The following is a 21,063-nucleotide window of genomic DNA, read 5'->3' as shown; positions in this document are numbered from 1 at the left end:
ACAGAGCACACCTAAAATCCAAATGTGAAAGAATAAAGCTAAGCTCTCTTTTAAGTGAATTTATCTGACATAAATAATGTGGAACTGCTAAGTCATTTGCTCAGAATAACTTTTTTCTTGCCTGTTTATAAGCAGATGAAAATACTTAAGTTTTATAATAACTCAAGGGCTTGTTGTATTCTTGTTTATTGCAACAAGGCAGGTGTTCCCTCTTGTGCTACATGGGAGGAAAAGTCTTCCTTTTTACACGTTTTTATACATTTTTATGGCACCAATGAAAAGTATCGGTCTTAACCTCACCATGTGTTTATTTACTCATTATGAACAGATCTCCCTTTCATTGTCCTAACTGTTGTCCGTGTTAGAAATGTTTACCCAAATGTTTCTTTGCCTTAGGAGCACTGCCTGTGTATCTTCATAAGAGCTGCAATTACTCATGAAACTTAAAAAATAATAATCTAAAGTAAATAACACAGTCCTTGAATGGTTTATGGTGGATTGAATGCATATATTTGAATATGTCCTGGTTTCTGCATAATGATGCAAAGTCTTCTTCTGTCTCTATCTAGTAATTAGCGGTGACGTTCAGCAACTTTCTCTGTACGCTGTAAGTGGATGGGGGTGTATGGGGTTTGTTCACTGGGGTGTTAAAGATCACAGAGGAATATATCAGCCTTTGATGTTTAATTGTATTGTAAAACACACTTTAGAATATTTCTGCATAAAGTAGACTTCTGGCTGTGCTGTGCTTTGTGTTTGCTGTTTCTTTGTGTGTTTGTCTGTCAGTATGTGCTGTGTGTCTGGGAGGTGTGTGTGTGCGAGTGTGTGCGTTCGAGTTTGTGTCTTGTCTCCGTCTGTTTGCGCGTCAGAATGTTTGCGCTTTTGTGTTTTTTTGTCTGAGTTTTGTGAGGTTGTTGCTGGTGTATATTCAAATGAAAATGCGTGTATTTCTTTTTCTCCTTTATTCTCGCACTGAAGAGGGTATGATTTGATGTCTGGGATGATGGAGCAGTCTGGAAAACAGTGTCAGTGTGAGGGCTGAAAAGGCAAACTGAGAAGACAGATGCACAGAGAGAGACAGAGAAAAACACACAGAGAGAGAGAGAAAGCGTAGATAGAAATTTTATTTGAGCTGAGGTGAGTTAAGAGCAGAGCGACCGAGTATTTGGCCTCAGATCAGGTATTCTTCATTTAAGAGTAATGCTTTTCGTGATGTCATGTTTAACACACTGATCTAGATGAACAGGATGTCCTGCCTTCTTCTTCCTGTTTCCTGCCCCCCCAGCCTGTTGGTCATTATGGCAACAGCTGCCTGCTGGGTGGTCTGTGCTCAGCAGTGCCGACCACACAATCGTAGTGTCAGCTGCAGCCCACCTAAAGAGACACCCAGAACACCTCACCATACTTGAGGCCTGCTCCCTGAAATATTTGGACAGGGAGAGAGTCCTGGGAGGCAAGAAGGCTGGAGGAGTGCAGGGAGCAGAGGCGTTTCAATGATAAGACAAAAAGAAACATTTAGACTAGAACAGAGTTTGCATTTCTGTGTTTAAACATTGGATGGTTTGGATTAGGCTGAATGCCTCAGCATCAGCATCAAGACTCAACGTTTGATGGGAAAATGAGAGTTAAATGAGAGCTAATATCCTTATAGATGAGTTCAGTAACTTCCCTTCCAGACATCTACTTTAGTTGCCTTCGTGTGAGAGTCTTTATTTTTACTCTGTATCAGTGTAACAGGCAGAATACAGACAGTCTGGTCAGCCTAGTAATACCACATGCAGTGTATATCTGTAATACTTGCTCCAAACATGTCGTGCGGTAAATCCAGAATTAACTGGGAATCCTTTTTAGTGAGCTTTAGGGGTTAGTTTGAGGGAGAAGTGTTTGCTGTCCATGAGCATAAATCTGGCGACGGAAGGCACGTTCCACGATAAAACACACTGCCTGACCTGTGAATGGTGAGGGGGGCCAACTTCTTACCCTCTGATATATTTTCAGAGAGAGACCCCCCCCCAGCCCTCCCTCCCTTCACCATCTCCCTTTGGTGTGGCACACATTTGGACTACACCCAATACCAAAAAAAAAAAGAAAAAAAAGAAAAGGGGTGTGGAAGAAGGGGGAGAGAGTGAGAAAAAAAACGTAGAAATGTTTTCCAGTGGCTGTAATTTATCTTTGTCACGACTGCAACATAGCCGAGTCATTCTGCAACATAGTCCGGTGAGACGCACAGAGGTAGCTCTGTGCCTTGGCCTCACACAAGCTCACATCCATCTGAAACCCCTGCTCACTCGGCTGCCACAATCTGCGCCGCTGCCGCCACTGCTCCCCATCCATGCTGCCGCTGAGCTTCACGTTGCTATCGAGGGGGGGTATTTTTAGCAGATCTTGTGTTCACACTGGCTCCTGAGGAATAAGGACTTGAATTTTACCCAGTCAGGCTTTTTGTGTGATGTTGCTCTCGTAATGAAACAGTGTCACACTAAATTTCCAATAATAGGCGGCGCGATTGATATATCTATCTCTTTTTTCTGCTCTAAGGAAGTGTATTACAGTCTTAAACGCGATGCTTGTTTTTCATCGTAGAGTCTCAGATATCTGGGCAAAGTCTGCAACATCAGGAGGTGCGCTGTTCAACTCCGAGGGGACCGTGCTGTTGAAAATGCTGTTAACACCGTCTAAGTCGAGAAAAAAGCTATATAAGAATCCACAGTCAGTGCTCTCCCTCTTCCACAGAGCACACAGCTTAACCAGGCGGTGTCCTGCCAAAGTCCACACCAGTGTTCCTTTCCACTGTCATCTGTGCCATTCCCACACCAAAGGCCAGTCTGTAAAAGAATGCGCAGCACAGGACTGTTCTGAACACTTACATTACTCAGCTGACCAAAAAAAAAAAAAAAAAAGTCAGGAGAAAGCAGGGACAAAAAAATGTACAAAAAGAAAAGTGCATCACAGCTACACGAAGAAATTTTAAATAGAAGGATGAAAATGAATTGTGTTTAAAGTTTTCAGCTAAAGTGTATCTGAAGTCAAACTTAATAACACCCAATAACGTACAGCAATATGAAGTGCCCTGAGGGTGGAGAAGGGTGAAGCAACGCCCCCATCCCACACACACCCCTTTTCTTTCTCTCAGTCAATTCTTTTTTTTTTTTTTTTTTTTCTTTTAACACTTTTTTCAGCCCGGCTCTTTCTGCCCCGTGATGTATGGCTTTTTCCTACAGTGGCTCTTCCAAAGTGCAGCTCGTGATGTCATTAATTTTATTCATACTTTATGGATGCTCTGTCTGGAAAAAAAAAAAAGAGAGAGAGAGAGAGAGAGAGAGAGAGAGAAAGGAGAGGGGGACGATGTGAGGAGAGTGGGAGGAAGATAGAAAAAGGGGGGGTGTGGGGGGGGAGATGGTGTTGCGGAAGGAGATTTTCAGTGCAGTTGCATGTATAATGAATGAGGGGGCACTTTGTTTGAAACTCCAGCCCGGCGTTTCACTTCAAGGTTTGCTGGGCAGAGTGGGGCCTTGTGATCTCACACCAGCCACTCTCTTTATCCTGCCAATAGATGCTTCCACCTGGCACTGTGGTTCGACCCAGTGGAAAAACAAATAACCTTGTGTGTGTATAAGAGAAACACAGAGTAAGAGAGAGAGAGAGAGAGCACTGACAATGGAACAAGGGGTTGGGTAGAAAGGGTGAGGAGCGGGTGAGAGAGGAAAGAGGTGAGTTTGTATAACAGCAGCAGTGCAATGACGCCCAGACGATACTGAGGAGAATACTGGCACCCAGCCTACACTTCCTAAATAGTGCTCTCTACAGAAATAGCTCAGCCTTGATATTGACTTTTGTCTGCTGTGTATGTGTGTGTGTGTGTGTGTGTGTGTGTGTGTGTGTGGAGATATTCACATTTGAGCATGCTCAATAGGAGGACAGAGATGGTTTCATTGTCTGGTGAGGAGTTTTTCACTTTGTTAAAATCGGTTAATAATTCCAGTACGGTGAGGTTGGACATTCCTAATCCAGGAGGTTTTGTGGCGTAAGCATTAAAAGCGTGTGAGTAAAAGGAGCGAGCTGCCTCTGTTATTTGGGATAAAAATGGCCCCCGTCTTATTTTTGGCCCTGTGCTGGACTCATGGTTTTATAAATAGCTGAGGAAGTGCGGGGGATACCTGTCGTGGTTCCAGCCTCCTTTCCAGTAGAGTCCCAGTCCCACGTCATATCCATCCACCACCCGGCCCTCTCCGGGCTACGACAGAGCTGCCCCCTCAGGGGCCGAGGAAACAGGATGGGACTCAAATTGAGGGTGTGAGAAAATCAGTCTCTGGAGTAAAAGACAAAAGGGCTCACAGTTCAGCATGAGCAGCCTTAGCTGACACTGTCAGATTTTGTAAAGTACGGATTAAAAAAAAAGAAAAGAATAAAAGAACTACAAGTTAATTCCTTTTTACAAATACTGAGCAGACTATAAGGCTTCAAGAGGAGTGTCAAGATGGCAACACAATAGAATGTCTTCAAAATGAGAACTCTGTTTTTTTTTTTCTTTCTTGACACTTAGTCTTTGAGTGTAAGGTCATAGGGTGGGTTTCTCTCCTCTCTGCCATCTGTATGCCGAGGTGTCTTGTTAATTTCATTTCTGCGTCTCAGGCATATGCCATGTGAACAGCAGTGCGAGTGTTAACTTTCTCTCTTTGCCTCGCTGCTGTACACTGTTTCCCTCACATTCTGCTCTCACTTTTCTTACGGGATGATGTGGCTTCACATTTGTGAGGCTAATGAGAGTTTTTTGGAATGACGGAACACTCGATAAAAAAAGGGACGTGTAAACAAACTATCGCTTTACTGATAATGACATTAGATTTGAGAGTAGGACTGACTTATTATAGTCTGTTTAACAGTTGTATATTTACGAAATGGTTTACATTATCCAGGGTCAAGCTAAATTTGAATGTCTCACATATGTGGGCAGATAACAGTCAATGCTTTACTAGGCATCATATTCCTTCATTGTGCCATCTAATTATTTGTTCCTGAGTCTATATTTTCACCCTGAGATGCTGTTTTTTATCTGTTCAAGTGTCACCCAGCACCAGTGCCTGTCTAGCAGAAAGTGGAAAAACAGTACATGTAAAGCCTATAATTCTTTTAAACATGAGCATCATCCTTGTTACATCCTAGCCCGAGATATTGTTCACCATCTAAAGGAGTGGCACTCTGCATCCTGGCCCCTCATAATAGAGGCCCCATAATCATATTAAGAGTGGGACAGAAAGAGGGAAATAGAGAGAGAGAGAGGGAGGGAGAAATCTTTGAAAAGCTTTCCTGCCCTTGGTGGACTGTGTCTTTACACAGCGAAAGAGAAATCATTCTTTTTTTTTTTTCCTTTTTTTTTTTTGAATGTGCTTTTTTCCCTCCTTTCTCTGTGAAGGGAATTGTGCTGCCTGTTATTAATGTGCTTTTGACAGCTTAATTTGATAAGCGGGCTACTTGTTAAAGGAGCCTTGGATTGTTCTCATAGAAAGAACAGGCTTCTTCTTTTTTTTTCCTCCCTCCCATGTTCTTCAAAATGCTGCCGCACAGTCTGTCGATGACCCAGTTCTGAGAGATGGTCGAAAACAAGGAAGAGCAGTGCAAAATCCACAGGGAGGAGGAAGGAGAAAAGGCAAGAGGGTTAGCGGGAGAGAGAGAGAGAGAGAGAGAGAAAGATAGAGTGAGAAAGGATACTATAAGTAAGAAAGGCACTTGTGGGAAGTTAACTCAAATGCTTTTCTTTCTTCTCTCTCGCCTCCTCCACTCTCCTCAACAGCCTACCTTCTTGGGCTCCTCTTCCCTGTAGTCTAATCGGAACAGAAACGGTGGGAACGATAACGGGGATTAGCTTCCACTGCTCGCCAGCTCCCCTTGGTTAAGTACACGTGTAATGAGTTGTTTATTTGGGATAATGCACAGTAGGCGCAGCAGAAGCTCAGAGCTGCCCTCACCTCCCTCCTCCTCTGCTAACATAGACACACGCGCAACAGAAATATGTGCATAAAGTAGATGTACAACACGTGCATGTTACGCGGCAGTGTACACGCAGCAGATGCCGTGTGGACATTGATGTGCGCAGGTATGTGCAAACGCACGTATTCGCTCAGCCCTCCCTGCAAACACACCCACCCGTACAAATTCCCACACACAGCTGTGATGCAGGTCACTTGCTGTGCAGAGCTGTACAGAGGGAGGAAAACAGGGAGTTTTGAGTTGGAGGGGTGGGTTAAGTATGCGTATGTGTGTGTGTGTGTTTGGGGGGGGGGTATTTGACGTTCTCAGGCCTTCCTTGGGTCAGAAGGCCGGGGATTTTTTCTCAGGGTGAAGAGACGTAGAAGAAATTGAATGATATGAGAAAAAATGAAGGGACAGAACCAAGAGAGGGGGAAAGGGGATACGATGTGCCCACTAGTTTGCGCGTGTGTCTGATGCTGTGTGTGTGTGTGTGTGTGTGTGTGTGTGTGTGTGTATGTGTGCGCGTGCCAAGTTTGTGTGTATGTACATGAAGTGGAAAAAGCTGTTGCCTTGTGGAGGGGACGTGCTCTGCTATCATTAGCTGGGTGGTGGTGGTGGGGGAGTAGGAGGGGGCAGGCGAGGTTATGTGAACGGTGCAGCTGTGCTCGCAGCAGAGGGATTTGAGTGGAGGGGGGTGTGTGTGGGGGGGGTGGGAGGGGGGAACTCCAGGCAGCCAGGTCCTTCACTGAACCACCAGCTCGCAACGCAGAGAAGAAGAGAAGAGAAAAATCCAACCAAGCAGACGAGAGCCTTGTGAACCGAACGCAACTTGCTGCCGCCCCCTCTGTCCGTTTTCTCTCTCCATCCCCCCACTCCTCCACTCCATCCCTTTACTTCCCAAATAGGGAAAAATAAATAAATAACGACTGATGCTTGATGGTAAGGATAAAAGTGCAAGAGAGAGGAAGGAGGAGGAAAAAAGAAAGAGTCATGATTTATATATTGTGTAGGGCATGCTATTCTGTCAGCCATTACATTCCATTTTCATCCACTGAGTTGAAATAACTTTCATTAAATAATAACAATAATAATAATAATAACGTTATTTTCAAGTAACTGTATTAGGAATTAAATATAGTTGTTTAAGTTTGCTGCCTTTTTGTTCGGGGGATTTCCCCATGACTTGACATACAATTCCAAAATCACTCAAATTTGTTTAAAGCTTCCTCCCCGCCTCTCTTATTTTGCTTGCTGAAAGAGTCAGAGCCCACGTAGCGAAGGATAGCGCAGCAGACGAAGACCCAAACTTGCTTGTCAGCCCTGTGTGATCAGTCGCTGTAGAGAGACAAGGCAGAGGTGGCTGAGAGACGACAGAACACAGAATGGCATCGGCGTGCACTGCTAATGCATTCAGCCTGCCACCGTATCCAACAACAAGGCAAGATATCACACAACTCACTTCACAAGATGTTCCTACAACAACATCAACAATAACAGACATCTAAATGCACACACGCAGACACACGGTCGCACACAGGTGTGCGCACATGCATAAATAACCACACACTGCATGTTAAAAACCAACCATGAGGAACAAGAATTTGAAAGCAAACAAACAAGTCAGAATGTAAGCAACTTATCTGAGACTTTATGACAGAAAAATAAATGAAAAATGAAAAAAAAGCCTTTTGTTTCATGTGAAAGGGAGCTAAATTGCTGTGGTGCACCAGGCGTTCAAATTTTGGGATAAAAAAAAAAAGTGTTAAAAAAAAACAAACAAAAAAAAAAAACAAGAAGTTCCTGGCAGATTTTAGCATAACTGTGAACTACGTCAAGCACAAGCGCGCCGAACTAAAAATAGAGCGTGGTCAAACAGCAGTAGTGCTTTGGCAAGAGGGGTCATCTCCATGTGATACAGTGGCCTTCACTGTAGTCACATATTGAGAGCAGAGGCACTCTGCCAAAGCTTGTAGCTTCACAGCAGTAATTTAATATTTGTTTGTCTCTATTATTTCATTCTCCCCCTCTCTCCTTCTCCCTCTCTCTCTCTTGCTTATGGGGGTTAAGTAACAGTAAGCTTTATCAGATTACTGGGTCTGAGGTCTCTTTCAAACCTCTCTTTGCCATCTTGATTTTGTGCAGCTGTGCAGACTCTTTAATCATACGCTATCTTTTTTCACTCACCCTCCCCTCCTCTCCTCCCTTTTTCTCGTCCTCCCTCCTCCCTTAACATATGTTAATTGGCTGCTTTCTGTGACAAATTACGAGCGCTCGCTTTGATGAGGTCGGGTTGTGATGGTGCTGGGAGTGGAGTACAGTGGAACTGCCAGACCCTCGCCGGTTCCCCCTTAACCACTCCAAAAAGGAAAGCGGCACCCAGCCGATGACTAATGAGAGGCTTGGACTGGGTCTGGCCCGGCTCTGGCCTTGGTGGGGCCACTCCCCTAAACAGAGGCTGATCTGTAGGTACCGTATGCCGCCACACGCCTTCCACACTCCATGCAACCTTTTTGCCTCACACACCCCACCACCAGCACTCCTCTGGGAACCGTAAAGCACTGTGAAAGTAGAAGAGTTTAAGCTATGTGCTGAAAAAGATTCATATTTTTACCGACTTTGTTAAAAAATTTTCATAACAGAGTCTGAGAAGGTTTTCGATATGCATCGGTTTTTGATTTTACTTTGCTTTCGTTATGTTTGAAGGCACCTAAATCTGAAACAATCTGACTTGAAACAAAGCGCAGAAGTAACATTAATTATAGATGCAGGGCACACAACTTGGGTCTCAAGTTTACATTGTGTGTGTGTGTGTGTGTGTGTGTGTGTGTGTGTGTGGGGTGAGTATGTGTGTGTGTGTCTGTGGTGAAGAGACAGTGCCTGGAAACATTATACTGCCCTTGCTTAAACAAACACTAACAGTGGAACAATCTCTGTTTAATGATGCGCAGCGTCAACAGGGAAACAATGCTCACCAATAATCAGCACAATCAGCTTGTGGTATCCAGAAAAAAAGGAGTGAACATGACATCATTCTAGTAGAGTGTTTTTTTTTCCTAAAAGTGGTGGGGTGTCAAAGTCTGACTCTGTCTACCTTCAGTCTATCCTATCGCTTCTTTAGCTTAGTCTCTCACTCTACCTCTGTCTCTCCTTCTTTCTGTCACAATCCCTCTCTCTCTCCCCTCTCTACGATCTAGGTTACTCGGTTTCCTAGCAGAGCACAGGGACCGGAGGAAGAAGAAGAGAGAGAGAGAGAAAAAAAAGAAAAGAAAAAAACAGAAGGTCGAATCTATGAAGGACATCCTTGTTGAAGTGTGCAACCTTCTACTTCTTTGCAAATTACCCACACGCTGTGCATAGACTCAAAGCAGAGCTGTGGCTCTCACTTCAGCTCAGCAAGGCTGTGACCATGACATGTAATGCTGTTAGAGTGTCACGACAGCGGTGAGAGGCAGTGTTGTTTAGAGTGCTAACTGTTAATAATTGGTAGTTTTTGTTTTTTAAGGGTTAATTTAGTCTTTTTAAGATGTGCCCACAGCCGAAGGTGAACCTATCCGTGTTTTATTGGTTTTTATCTCTAAAAGTTAAGGCCTTTGCCACACTAAACACAAGTCTTAACAATAGAGAAGTAGATAAAAGAAAGGACGTCACCACTGTACAAGCTTTAGGATTTTCTGTTTATGGTCCTCACTTAAAAAATAATCTCTTCCCCGTAATAGTATCGCTGTGGAATCCAAACTTGCTGATGAAGCGAGACAAGGAAATATAGTAAATTCCACAACTTCCCTGTAGTCCCCACATCATGCTGACATAGTTACAACAAACCCACCCGAAAAAAAGGGAAATCATTTTATTTACCTCTTCCCATCAGCAAGTATGCAAAACAAATAACGACCCACGAGCAAGCACACATTTCTATACCCGCCAAGTTGACAGACATGCACAGATACACCCACACATACACACACATAAGTGCTGAAGAGGATGACAAAATGAAGCTGGCGAAGAAAAAGGAAGTGCGCCGGCACCTCGTGGTTGCATGAGGGCTAGCCACGTTAGCATTAGCCTGCAGGCCTTAATTGAGGCCAGGAGGGAGCATTTAATAATTGCTGTCAGAAGATCAAATTTAATTCTCCTCTCTTCACAGCCACCACTGCTGTAGGGTAGAGTGAAACAAATTGTCATCAGAGATTTCTAAATGAACAAAGCTTTTAATTAGGGTGATTAGAATGCTGTGGCAAAGAGAAAGAGTAAAGGGGTGGGATGCGGGGGGTGATGAAATTATCAGCGGATCGTCTTAACCATGATGTCTGGTGTTGATACAGTGTGGGGTTGGGGGGTAGGGTTGGGGGGTCGGGGCAGTGCGACTACTGGGAAGTTTGCTGTGCTTCAACATAAGCAAGCGAGACCCATGCAGCAGCAAAGAGCCCTTAGCCTCAATTTTCAAACCTCTGACACAAACACACACACACACACACATGCACATGCTCTCTGCCCTTCTCCCCCCCACTGGAGAACATTGCTAACATCCTGAGACATTGTCATACTCGGCAGGGAACATAATTGGGTGAATATGTCAGTGCTTTGTGTTCTTAGTGACATGACTCCCGGCTGTTCCTGTGGGGGCTGGGAGTACTCATTGAAGGGTTTATACTGCAATTCCACTGCATTGGTTCATTGTTCATTACGGTGCTGCTTGTTTTATGAGCATAACAGATAAGCAGGGAGTGACTTATGCATGCACCTTGACAAACACTTGCGAGCCTGTGATCATTCATGTACAGTATGCTCATTTTCTGTTCCCGTCCCCTCAGTGTCAGCAGTTGGTTACACCTGGGTCCTGTGGCGCACGGTCGCAACATGTGAATTGAGACAGTGGTTTACACTCACTGGAAAACATGACCCGCGGCAGAGCTTTGTAAATGACTTTACGATGACTGGAAAGAGCAAGAGACTGAGAGGGTGAGAGAAAGAGAGAGAGGGGAAGAAGTGAAAGAAAATGTGACAGTGTTGATAAAGTGAAACTTAAGTGAAGTTATTTATGTTTAAACATCAGATGTGTGTATCACCGCAATCTGCACCACTTCCATATTCAAAACCATTTCAGCACCTCTCATTTCTGTCCCTTCTGCCAAACTCCCCTCTGTTTCCACCTTGTACTTTGTCACCTCTATTAAGGTGATTCTTTTTTTCTCTATCATCTTTTCTATCTCTGCTTCATCCTTGAATGCATCCATTGCCCCTCCTTATGCTCATGCCATGGAAAGACTGAATGCACTAAATGGTGATTCATTCCAGCCTTTCCGGGGCCTCTCCAAATTGTGGCTCGCCTTTGCTTCTGCTTTTTTCTTTTCTTCTCCTTTTTTTTTAATACCATTTTTTTCCAGCTTGGCACAAGGGCATGTGTGTGGCAAGTTTGTCATTGCGGTCCTCTGAGTTTATTTGTTTATCACTCATAGCTATATAAGCCATTGACACAACAAAAAGCTGCTGAGAATCAACAGGGAATGCCTTTTTAACCACAAAGGCTACTCTTCCTCCCTATTCCCGTCTGTCTGACTTCGCCTGGCTTTTCACATGTGCCCTCTTGCTCATCTGCTTTTGGCCTAGCAGCTGTGGCTTTACAGCCGTTGGCCTCCTTTCAAAGAGGGGGGTTGATGCATTGTGTCAAGTCATTTTGTCCTTGGGGAAGTCCGCAACGGGCTATGGAAAGACGGCTCTCACCTGTCTCCATACTGGCTCTGACGGATGGCTACCTATCTCCACTGCGGCTTTGATAGCCCAAGGCCCCTGTTTGCGGGAGGGTGCTGAGTGAGACGTGCAGCTGCCCAAACGAAGGGCAGGGCTTCGTACTCCTCTACCTCCATTTCTGTCCGCTCATTTCGATTACCTGAAAGCACACGCTGAAGGCAAAACTTTTTTATGCACACAAAAATATCTAAATTTAATAACACTTATATGAGTGGATTCCCAGATGCTGAACAATTGAATAAGCTGTTTCAGTGTTTGAATTCACAACCATAATATACTTAATATATACATATACACAGAGTATATGAAGAATTTGTGTAATTAAATGAAAGGCTGATTCATCATTTGCCTCTATTCTTGGGCATTTTGAAGATGTGAATTTCCTCCATTCCTCTTTCAATGGAGGTAATATAATTTAGTTTAGAAATTGTTTCAGTTTGATTGTTGTTGGGACAGGAATGTTTTGCAGCCAAGGTGCTGCATGACTTGGAATTTAAAAGTATGAAAAAAAGTATGATATTGTACGAATTGTAAAGACTATGTATATACGATATATTGTATGATATGAGATATTGTGATCTCATATTGTGCCATTCCCTTCACAGGGATGTATTTACCAAAGAATATATAAAAGAATAACAGAATATATACATATATAAAATAGAGAACATTTAGTTAGTTATATTTAGGCAGAGCAGTCATTTCAAACCAGTTTCAGTGTCAGTGTTTTCACAACATGGCTGTTGCTTCATGGAAAAAGAGCAATGTTGCAATGTTTTTTTTTTTTTTTTTTTTTTTTTTTCAGATTCAGCATTCCCTTATAAATCATATAAAGCAAAAGATATGTATTAGGGAACTCAAAGTAAGGCCTAAGGTAGTTCATATTCGGAAAATGTTTTGTTTCTGTTCATTTGCACTTATCATTTGCCGTTCGAGATGAAAGGGGAGAGTGGTGAGTGACTTTTGAATCCCAATGTATGCCCTGTTAACATGTGAGTGATTTGGTGAAGGAAGCACCTTTAGCACCTTTGATTGTCTGTGCCTGCTGATGTCACATCCTTCCGCTGAGCCGTGTGTGTCTCTGTGTGTGTAAGTTTCCTGTCTTTCTGTCCTCCAAGACCCTGGGGCAGAGCTGTTGGATTGAAGGATAAGAGGGGAAACAGTCCTGGCAGAGTCTCATTAGTTTGAAAATCAATTAAGTTTAAAGTTGAAGTATGAAGTTTTAAGTTGAGTAATTGGTTGAACCGGGGTTGGGGCGCGAAATTGAGAGCTCATCTTGTAGCTCCTGAGCTGCCACTTATAACAATATACTTTGTTCCATAATGTCAATCACACTTGCGAGCGCTTGGCAGAGTGTATAAAACTTGTGCCAACCACAGGCTATTGGCTCACTTTCCTCCTCATCAATAGACAGGTGTCTCAGTTCTAAGGCGCATAGAGATTGAAAATAGAATACATGTGAAACAGTCTCTGTCTCGCTAATGATCCAACTAAACCATGAGCTAATAGAGAGAGACAGGTGAAGACATATCCTCCATCACACACATAAAAGCGCACACACACACACACACCACAGCGTCTCAAATTCAAGTTTAGCTAGAATGCTCACTGGGTAAAAAAAAAAAAAAAAGAAAAAAAAAAAAAGGAATGAACACATAAGATGATCCACCACTATCAGTCTAATCCCCAGATGTACATGTTGCTAATCTCTTTAGCTGCTAACATGTTAAATTAGCCCTAATATCTGCTGAGATTCAGAGGCATAGAGGCCCACCTACGCATGGGCTACCGCCCAGGTTTAGGTCACTCTTCTCCCCCAGCACTCGAAAAAGATACAGACATTAGGAGTGGGTGGGCGGAGGGGTGTGGGTGGGGGCGGTGGGGGTTGAGGGAAGTAGCAGTGATAGCCATTCGTCACCCTGCCTATCTCACTCTGACAGATGGGGAGTGCGGCGTGCCACATAGAGGAGTCACTGCCTGTAATGACATTAGAGGCACAATGAGACCTGATACACATTTTTCTGCTCCCATCCTGCCTGGCCATCGACTCGCTCCTTTGCTTGATCCTTCCCCTCCTCTCATTTCTCCTGGTATATCTCCATCCATCCTTGCAGCAGATAAAGAGCTGCGCGCCACCATTTCTGAATCAAAAGCACAAACACCCACAAATGCGCTCCCAAACACATGCACATGTATACATGTGCACATAGCTACAGAAAAAAAACACAATGAAGAAACCTCCAAAAATCTACACATCTAAAAAAAAATATGTTCTTGAGGAAATACAAAATCTTCTACATGACAGAAATGCTCAAGTGAAAATGGAGCACTGTGAGTGTGTACTGACACTCAGATTGTATTTGGAAAACTATATTAATGCGCTTTTTTTCATCCTCCTCTTCAAGGAAATGGGAGTTTATTTAAAAAGAGAGAGCGTTTATTTAATGTACCATACACCTCCTAAAAGGTTTACTTACTGCAGTGTAATATGTTATTTCAAATCCTCACAACCACATTTCCTAGGAGGATAGGGGATCCTGGCATTATATATATATTTTTTCAGGACACATGTTATTACCAAATGTGTTGCAGATGTACCATGAGCTGAGGCTGTGCTGCCGATGTGGGGTTTCTTGGAAAAACATCGCCAATCCTGTCATGATAAATCACCTTCCCCAATTTGCTATAACATGTAGAATTAGGATTTGAGACTATCAACATCAGCAGAATTCTGCAGACATTGCATTTACAAAAGTGGCACTTTCGTTTTTAAAAAATTCTCCCTCGCAATTCTCTGAATGGGGCTGAATGGGCGCAAGTTTTGTTCTTGGAACGAGATTTCGTGCACATTTCCTCTCGTTTGCCGTCACGTCCCTTCTCCTGCCTCCAGAGCAAAAGTCTGCAGCTGTCTTTCAAAGTGACGAATTAGTCCTGAGCATGAGTCAAGGTAAAGTTCCTCTTTTTTTGTCAACCCCACCCCCCCCGATTCACAGGAGTCGTCTTCACTGTCTGTCCTCAATAACAAAGCCACATTAACAAGCACCCTACAGACCGTCTATTAGAATGTGAAAAAGCGCCATGTGCTGTATATTAGTTTTTAGTGACTAAACACTTGGGAGAGAGGCGACCTAGAATCAAGCCTTGTGGTGCACTGAGTGTATATGTTCTCATCGTCCTCTCAGCTCCACTTCTGAGACACAGAGAGAGAGAGAGAGAGAGAGAGAATGCTCATTAGATCTATGTGCTGAATCGCTGCTCCCTCTCCATCTCTCCCATCCTCCCCCAACCTTCATCCCCCTCTCTCCCTCTCCCTCTCCCTCTCTCCCCCTCTCTCTCTCCGTCCGTCTGCTTAACAGATGGGAGGGTCGTGGGTACAGCTCTTCCCCTCCCCCTGGAGAGGCCTGGTGCCTGTTCAAAAGATTCTTCTTTATGCTTCACTCCATTTCCCTCTCTTTTCTCTCCATTTCTCTGTTTTCCTCCCTCCCGTTCTCCTTCTCCTTTCATTGTCACCTCTCCAACTCAAAGCGCAGAGAGTTGGGACCCAGGATATAAAACAAGCAGAGGAGCAGCCATTGTCCTTCTGCCTGCTTGGTGCCAGCGTGCTCTCTGACCTTAGCAGTCGCCCGCTCCGGCCTCCTTCCAGTTACCAGTCTAGTGCGAACGCAGGCATACCATTAGTCAGTCTCCACAGAGAAGATAAAGAAACTCTTTTGTGTATTCTTCATTCTCCACAGCTCATTCCCTCTTACCCTACGCCTTACTTTGGGATTAGTAAATTGGCTTAATGTTTACAAGCTTGTTAGTTCTTTCTTCTGTCTCGCGCTGTGTGCCTTCAGTTTTTTCCCCTTGTTACTTTCCCACCTCTGTTGCCCTCTCAAGGTCAGGTGTCATCCGGCTGTGAAAAATTCCTGCCTAGGATTACTGCCCCCCGCCTCTTGACCACGTTCACCAAGTGATACTTGTTTCTCGTGTGTCACCCCCCCCCCCCAATTTCACTGTCTTGGCGTCATGAGGCTAAATTGGATTGAGTGATTCAGTGGTAATCTGTTAACTGATGCTCTGTTCACCATGAGGGAAAGGAGCCTGATGAGGAGGTGGGCACTCAGTTCTTATCCAGGAGCTGCCTGGCTGGCATTCATATGGGACGGGGGCGGGTGTGAGGAAGATTGGGGGGGTGGGGGAGAAGTGGGGACGGAGGGAAGGGAACTCGTCGCGTCGTTGTGTAGGAGGAGGTAGAGGAGGCAAGAGTGAGAAGAGGGGAGGTACGGGGCTAAGCGGTAGCAGAGCCTCACCTCAGGGAGCGTTGGCTGGCGCTGGGAGCCAAACGCGGGGATTAAATGTTCAGGACACGGGCTTAGTCTTAGCGTTAATGTTACGTAAGGCCTAAGGTGTTGCCCCGGCGGGTGTTGACATTGAGAGGTTCAGTTCTGCTCAGTGAGCTGTGGGAGGAATGAGGAGGAGGTGGAGGCCAGGAGGCAGGGATCACTGAGGTAACGCCTCCTTGTTTGGAGCGATGCCCGGGCTGGGTAGTGTTGAGCACAAAGACTGGGAGGGGATGATGCTGTCAGGCTGTGATTGAGGTACGCCGACTTGATTGATATCCTTGTCTGGCTGTCTTGTGCCAAGCGCCTTAGTGTTGGCTTGTAATCCTAGTTTGTCTGACAACATCCTTCTTTGTTTTCTTCCAGAGGGCAGCTCTTTGTTTTTCTGTCTATGGATGGGTGTGTTTGTGCAGAGCAATGCTAAAATGTTTTGGATAGCCTCTTCAGAGCTGCCGCAGAGTTATTTTAGATCTTGTTGTTATTATGATGGTGCAGTCCGGCTGTTGTCCTAACTGCCAAATGATGCATTTATGATTGTATCTCATTTCTTCCATAAGTGGGCGTATTCCAAACCATCAACTCAGGAAGTTTTTTGTCGTGCATTTCATCATTGTTCAAATTGTATTGTCTCACTTTGTTTTACATTTTCATGTGATGGAGGGTTTTGGCAGTGAATCTTATACATAATGAAAATTAAATATATTTACAAGACATGTGATTTGTGTATGGACTCTGAGGGCCCACATTATCATTGCAGTTTTAGCTTTTTAGCTTTTTAGCTTCTGACCAGATAGTACTCAAAACATGTTTTCTGTTACACTCAAGAAGATATACAGTTATGTACAACTGCTACAGGCCTTGGTCTGTCACTATTGCTAGTATGCTTGGATGTTCCTATTACGTGCTTTCATTATCAACGTCCTACTCTCTAGCACAAAGAGGTCAAGTGCATAGCAATGTGCTGCACTCACCTCAGGGGCTTAGAGCTTTCTTGTGCTTTCTCATGCATGTTACTCAATAAATACATGGATTCAGGTTAGGGGAAAAATAAAAAAAAAGGAAAGAAGGAGAGGAAGTGCATTACAATGTGCATGTATGTGTGTGGGAGCCTGCAAAGGAGAGAATATGAGAGAGTGAGGAAGAGAGCAAGGGTGTATGAGAGAAGAGAGAGAGTGATAGAGAGAGAGACTGAGACTGACATGTCTTTTGGTGAAGCGGTGTCGTCTTCCACATCAATGTCTGATGCTTGTGCTGCCAGGTGCCGGAAATCTGGTTCAGAAAGGAGAGAAGAGAGAAGAAGGGGAAAGTAGAGAAAAAAAAGGCAGGGTAGATGGAAGATTTTTTTTATGTGACGGCGCTGACAGCTCCCCTGCATTGCACTGAGCTTAAATAATGGGATGCTCATTTGCATAACGAGGGACGTTATCACCTCTACTGTCAAAAGAAAACACAACAACAGTTCTTCTGCTCCTCCCTGAGATAGATTGGGTTGGCCTACTTTAGCACTCTGGAGAGATGCACTGGAGCTCTGGCTTAGCCAAGCTCACACAAGAACACACACTGGCACACACACATACACATATGTGCACACACACACATGGACACACAGTCACTCACTCACGCAAACTTTTTGGAGCGCAGCTTTCTTCTTCGCACATGCAGTCCAGCTCATCAGCTGCTGGCCTCCACTCATGGAACACAGGTACACACACATACGCGCGCGCACACACACACACACACACACACACACTCTAAACTGTGCACACACAAGTGCATTTGTTCAGATGCTCCTCAGATGCACTCAGTGACATGCAGTATCTCCAGCTGGATTAAGTTCATGCTGGAATTTTGTTTGATTTCTGTCTCTAAGAAACGTCCTTTTACTATGTTTCAAAAGATCACTCTTGGCACTTTTTTTCCTTTTCTTCCTCTTTTTTATTTTGGCTTTGTTTTGCCAGAACGTGGTAAGACTGAGCTCAGTCTTACATCTGTATTCTATCCTGCGACTCATGCCTGCCATTTTGGAGATGAGCTGCAGATAGAGTAGAAAAAGCTGTGTCTGGCAGTTCCACTGTCAATACAGTGCAGTTTCGTGGGAAGAAACAAAATGTATTTCTCAGTCTGGAGGTAATGTTACAGTGTTGGTGATTAGAGCGTTTAAGTTAGCGGCACTTCCAAAACACTGTCAAACTCTCTGTGAACGAGGCGAGATCCTGACAGCGCTGTCTCCTCTCATAGTCGGTGCCTGGGAAAAAAATGCAAAAACTGATTTGCATGATATCGACAGTGAAAAACACAGCGGTTCTCACAACATTGTTGACAGATTCTTTGTCTTTCTTCACCCTCCCTTGTGGCTGCCATGATGCCACTTTTATTATTTTTTCTCTCAGTATTTTGCCATATTTCATTTCATTTAATGCTCATCCTCTCCTCCCCCACCCACTTTTTTCTTTCTTTCTTGCAGGTACGGATGCTGGAATCTTTGAGTTGATTGGAACAAATAGAAAGCAGAAAAAAAGAGACAGATAAAGGAAGAGCAGAAGAGTGAAGAGAAAGAAGAAGAGAAAGAAGACGAAAGAGGAGAGAGAAGAAAGCATAAAGTTCTTTGAAAAGAGGAGAGAAAGAAAGAGACGGGGACGATGGGGAGGAAAAAGATTCAGATCACGCGGATTATGGATGAACGCAACAGACAGGTAAGTCCCTGGGGGATGGGGAGGATGGATGAGTATGAGGGTGGGGGAGAGGAGGGGTGGAGAAGGGAGGAAGGAGAAACACCCTACACCCCACATAGCCCTCAACAATGAAGGTCTTCTGGGAGTCTGGGCAATATGTGAACTGGGGGGGCAGAGGAATGTGTGCGGGGATAGCACAGTTATTGCTTTGGGTGGAGGAGCTCCATTGGCTTATAATGGCAGGTTTGTTTCTCCTCGGTCTCAACAAACCAGCGTTAGGACACCAGAAAAACAGGGATTTACATAGGAACATTTGCAAATCTGCAAAACCCATTCTGCATATCAGTGCCCACTCCAAAGGGGCTGTGGCCTACACACAGCTGAAGCACCCTTCACACATCCAACCTCTCACACCATGCCACCCAGTTTAGCTCACTGTGCAGTGGAATATTACCAGGAAGAGGGTGGTAGCACTGGAGAACCAGGGTGGGAGAAAATATAAACAAACAGCCAAACAGAGATGGGATGGTCAAAAGTGACACACCGGACTGGGCCAACAGGGTGGAGATGAAGGGCGGCCTGGGAAACAAACACTGAAACAGTATTTTTCCTGAGCTATATCAGTACCTTTCCTCTGCGCAGCACAAGAGTTGCATATAGTCATTTGAAGGAAAAATCTGAGGTCAAACAAGTACCAAAGAATAATGTAACTGCAAGACACTTTTACAACAGCTGGCATTACTTGAGAGAGACATAATAAATTGTGGACAGCGTGATTCGAGGAGACACTACCGTCTGTGGCAGGAAATAGATAGAGACAGAGCTTCTCTCACTGCCCCCGAGGCCCACAATCGATCACTTCCTGTGGCACGACTGACCGCTGACACTTTGTCAGCTTCCTGGCAGCCCAATTGGATCCATACGCTGCTAACATGGCCCCTGGATCACAGGTCAAACACACACGTGCACACACACACACGCACACGCGCACACACCTTGTCTGAAACACAGGCCCGCTTCATTGCTTCTTGCCTCGTCTTTACTAGTCTGATGTCCACAGTAACGCTCCCTCAACAATTTATCACAGTGCACTTTTATCAAACACAAGTCATTTGTGGCCAGAGTAAAGTGACATAAAGGGGCTCAAGGAATCGATTGGGCTGTAGTGGAGGAGTAATTGAAGCAGATTTTGACCACTGTCATGACAGATCTCAATGAATGTGATTGCAAGTAACAAGAGAATATGGAGAAGGGAGAGAGAAAGTGAGTGTACCTGAGGTAAAGAAGCAAGCTAGTGGTGATTTACATGATTTTACTGATACATGGTGCGCTCATGTCGACACAGACAGGAGAGCATAATGGATATATAAAAAGAGATACACAAAAGAAGTAGGGAGAGTGTGTGTGAGACAGTATGTGCCTATGTGCTCATGCTCTAAATCATGTATTTGTTATTGAGAGTGAAACAGGCGGACAGGCAGGGAGACGGAGCAAGAGCAAGGAGGAGGTCACAGAGTTTTAGATGAGGACTAAAGCTATCGTGTTGCAGCAGCACCCACACTTCCTCCTCACTGTTATCTCAGCCCCTCTCCCTCATCCCACCGTAGACTGGGCCCGCCAGTTGCACCGAGCACTCCGGCTCCTGAGGATAAGGAGGAGAGAAAGAGGGAGACAGGAAGGACACCTGAGGGGAATCGATGCCTGAGATATCCGGGCTTTACTTACAGGGAGAGGAGGAGGGGAGAGGAGGAGAGAGGGAGGAGGAAAGAGAGAGAGGGTTCAGGGAAAAGAAAATCAATATATCACTGGATTTTGTTGTTTTGATCTCTTAAACGATAGATCACTTATTTAGTTGTGTTTTTCTAATCTATTACCTATTCCTTTTGATATGATGTCATCAAGTCATGTGGAAAGCACCATATCCTCTGTCATTCAACCTACGGCCTAAATACATGACATCACCGCATTTTGTAGAGGCGGACATCACAAGACACAGACAGACACAGCAAACTTAAATTTTCTTCTTAAAAGAAAAAAAAAAAAAACGGAAGCTTTGGCTTTGCATATTTTCACTTCCTTATGGAGGAAATGTCCCAGAGCCCAAGCCAAATAAACACCAGAGGAGTTTGTATAGTGTTTCTTTCAACCTCAAATTCTTTACATACTTTTACTGTTTTATGTCTAAAAAGTTTTGCTAGCTTCTTAAAGCTCCTCTGTAGTCCTCTGTGTTTAACAGATTGATACTGTTGTCATGATTGGTACAACATATATAATAAATAGTGATAGTTACATGTTATTAACATGATATAAGTATCTATATAGCTATATAATACCAGCTTATAAAGTTATAT

The 21,063-nt window shown here is 44.3% G+C and overlaps 1 protein-coding gene across 12 annotated transcripts in view; it reads left to right on the top strand.

The window, feature by feature from the left end:
• mef2cb (myocyte enhancer factor 2cb) overlaps nt 1–21,063 on the top strand; it is a 74,579-nt gene that overhangs the window by 14,118 nt on the left and 39,398 nt on the right. For all 12 annotated transcript variants that reach the window (XM_051074943.1, XM_018668815.2, XM_018668816.2 and 9 more), the window contains one exon: nt 18,505–18,733. In XM_051074943.1, the coding sequence (XP_050930900.1) occupies nt 18,680–18,733 (54 nt within the window). In that variant the 5' untranslated portion in view covers nt 18,505–18,679. The remainder of the gene's footprint in view (nt 1–18,504; nt 18,734–21,063) is intronic.

This window comes from Lates calcarifer, linkage group LG13 (assembly GCF_001640805.2).
Source record: "Lates calcarifer isolate ASB-BC8 linkage group LG13, TLL_Latcal_v3, whole genome shotgun sequence".
NCBI classification, from domain to species: Eukaryota; Metazoa; Chordata; class Actinopteri; family Centropomidae; genus Lates; species Lates calcarifer.
Note: the sequence above shows the minus strand (reverse complement) of the source record. Positions and strands in the feature narration are given on the sequence as shown.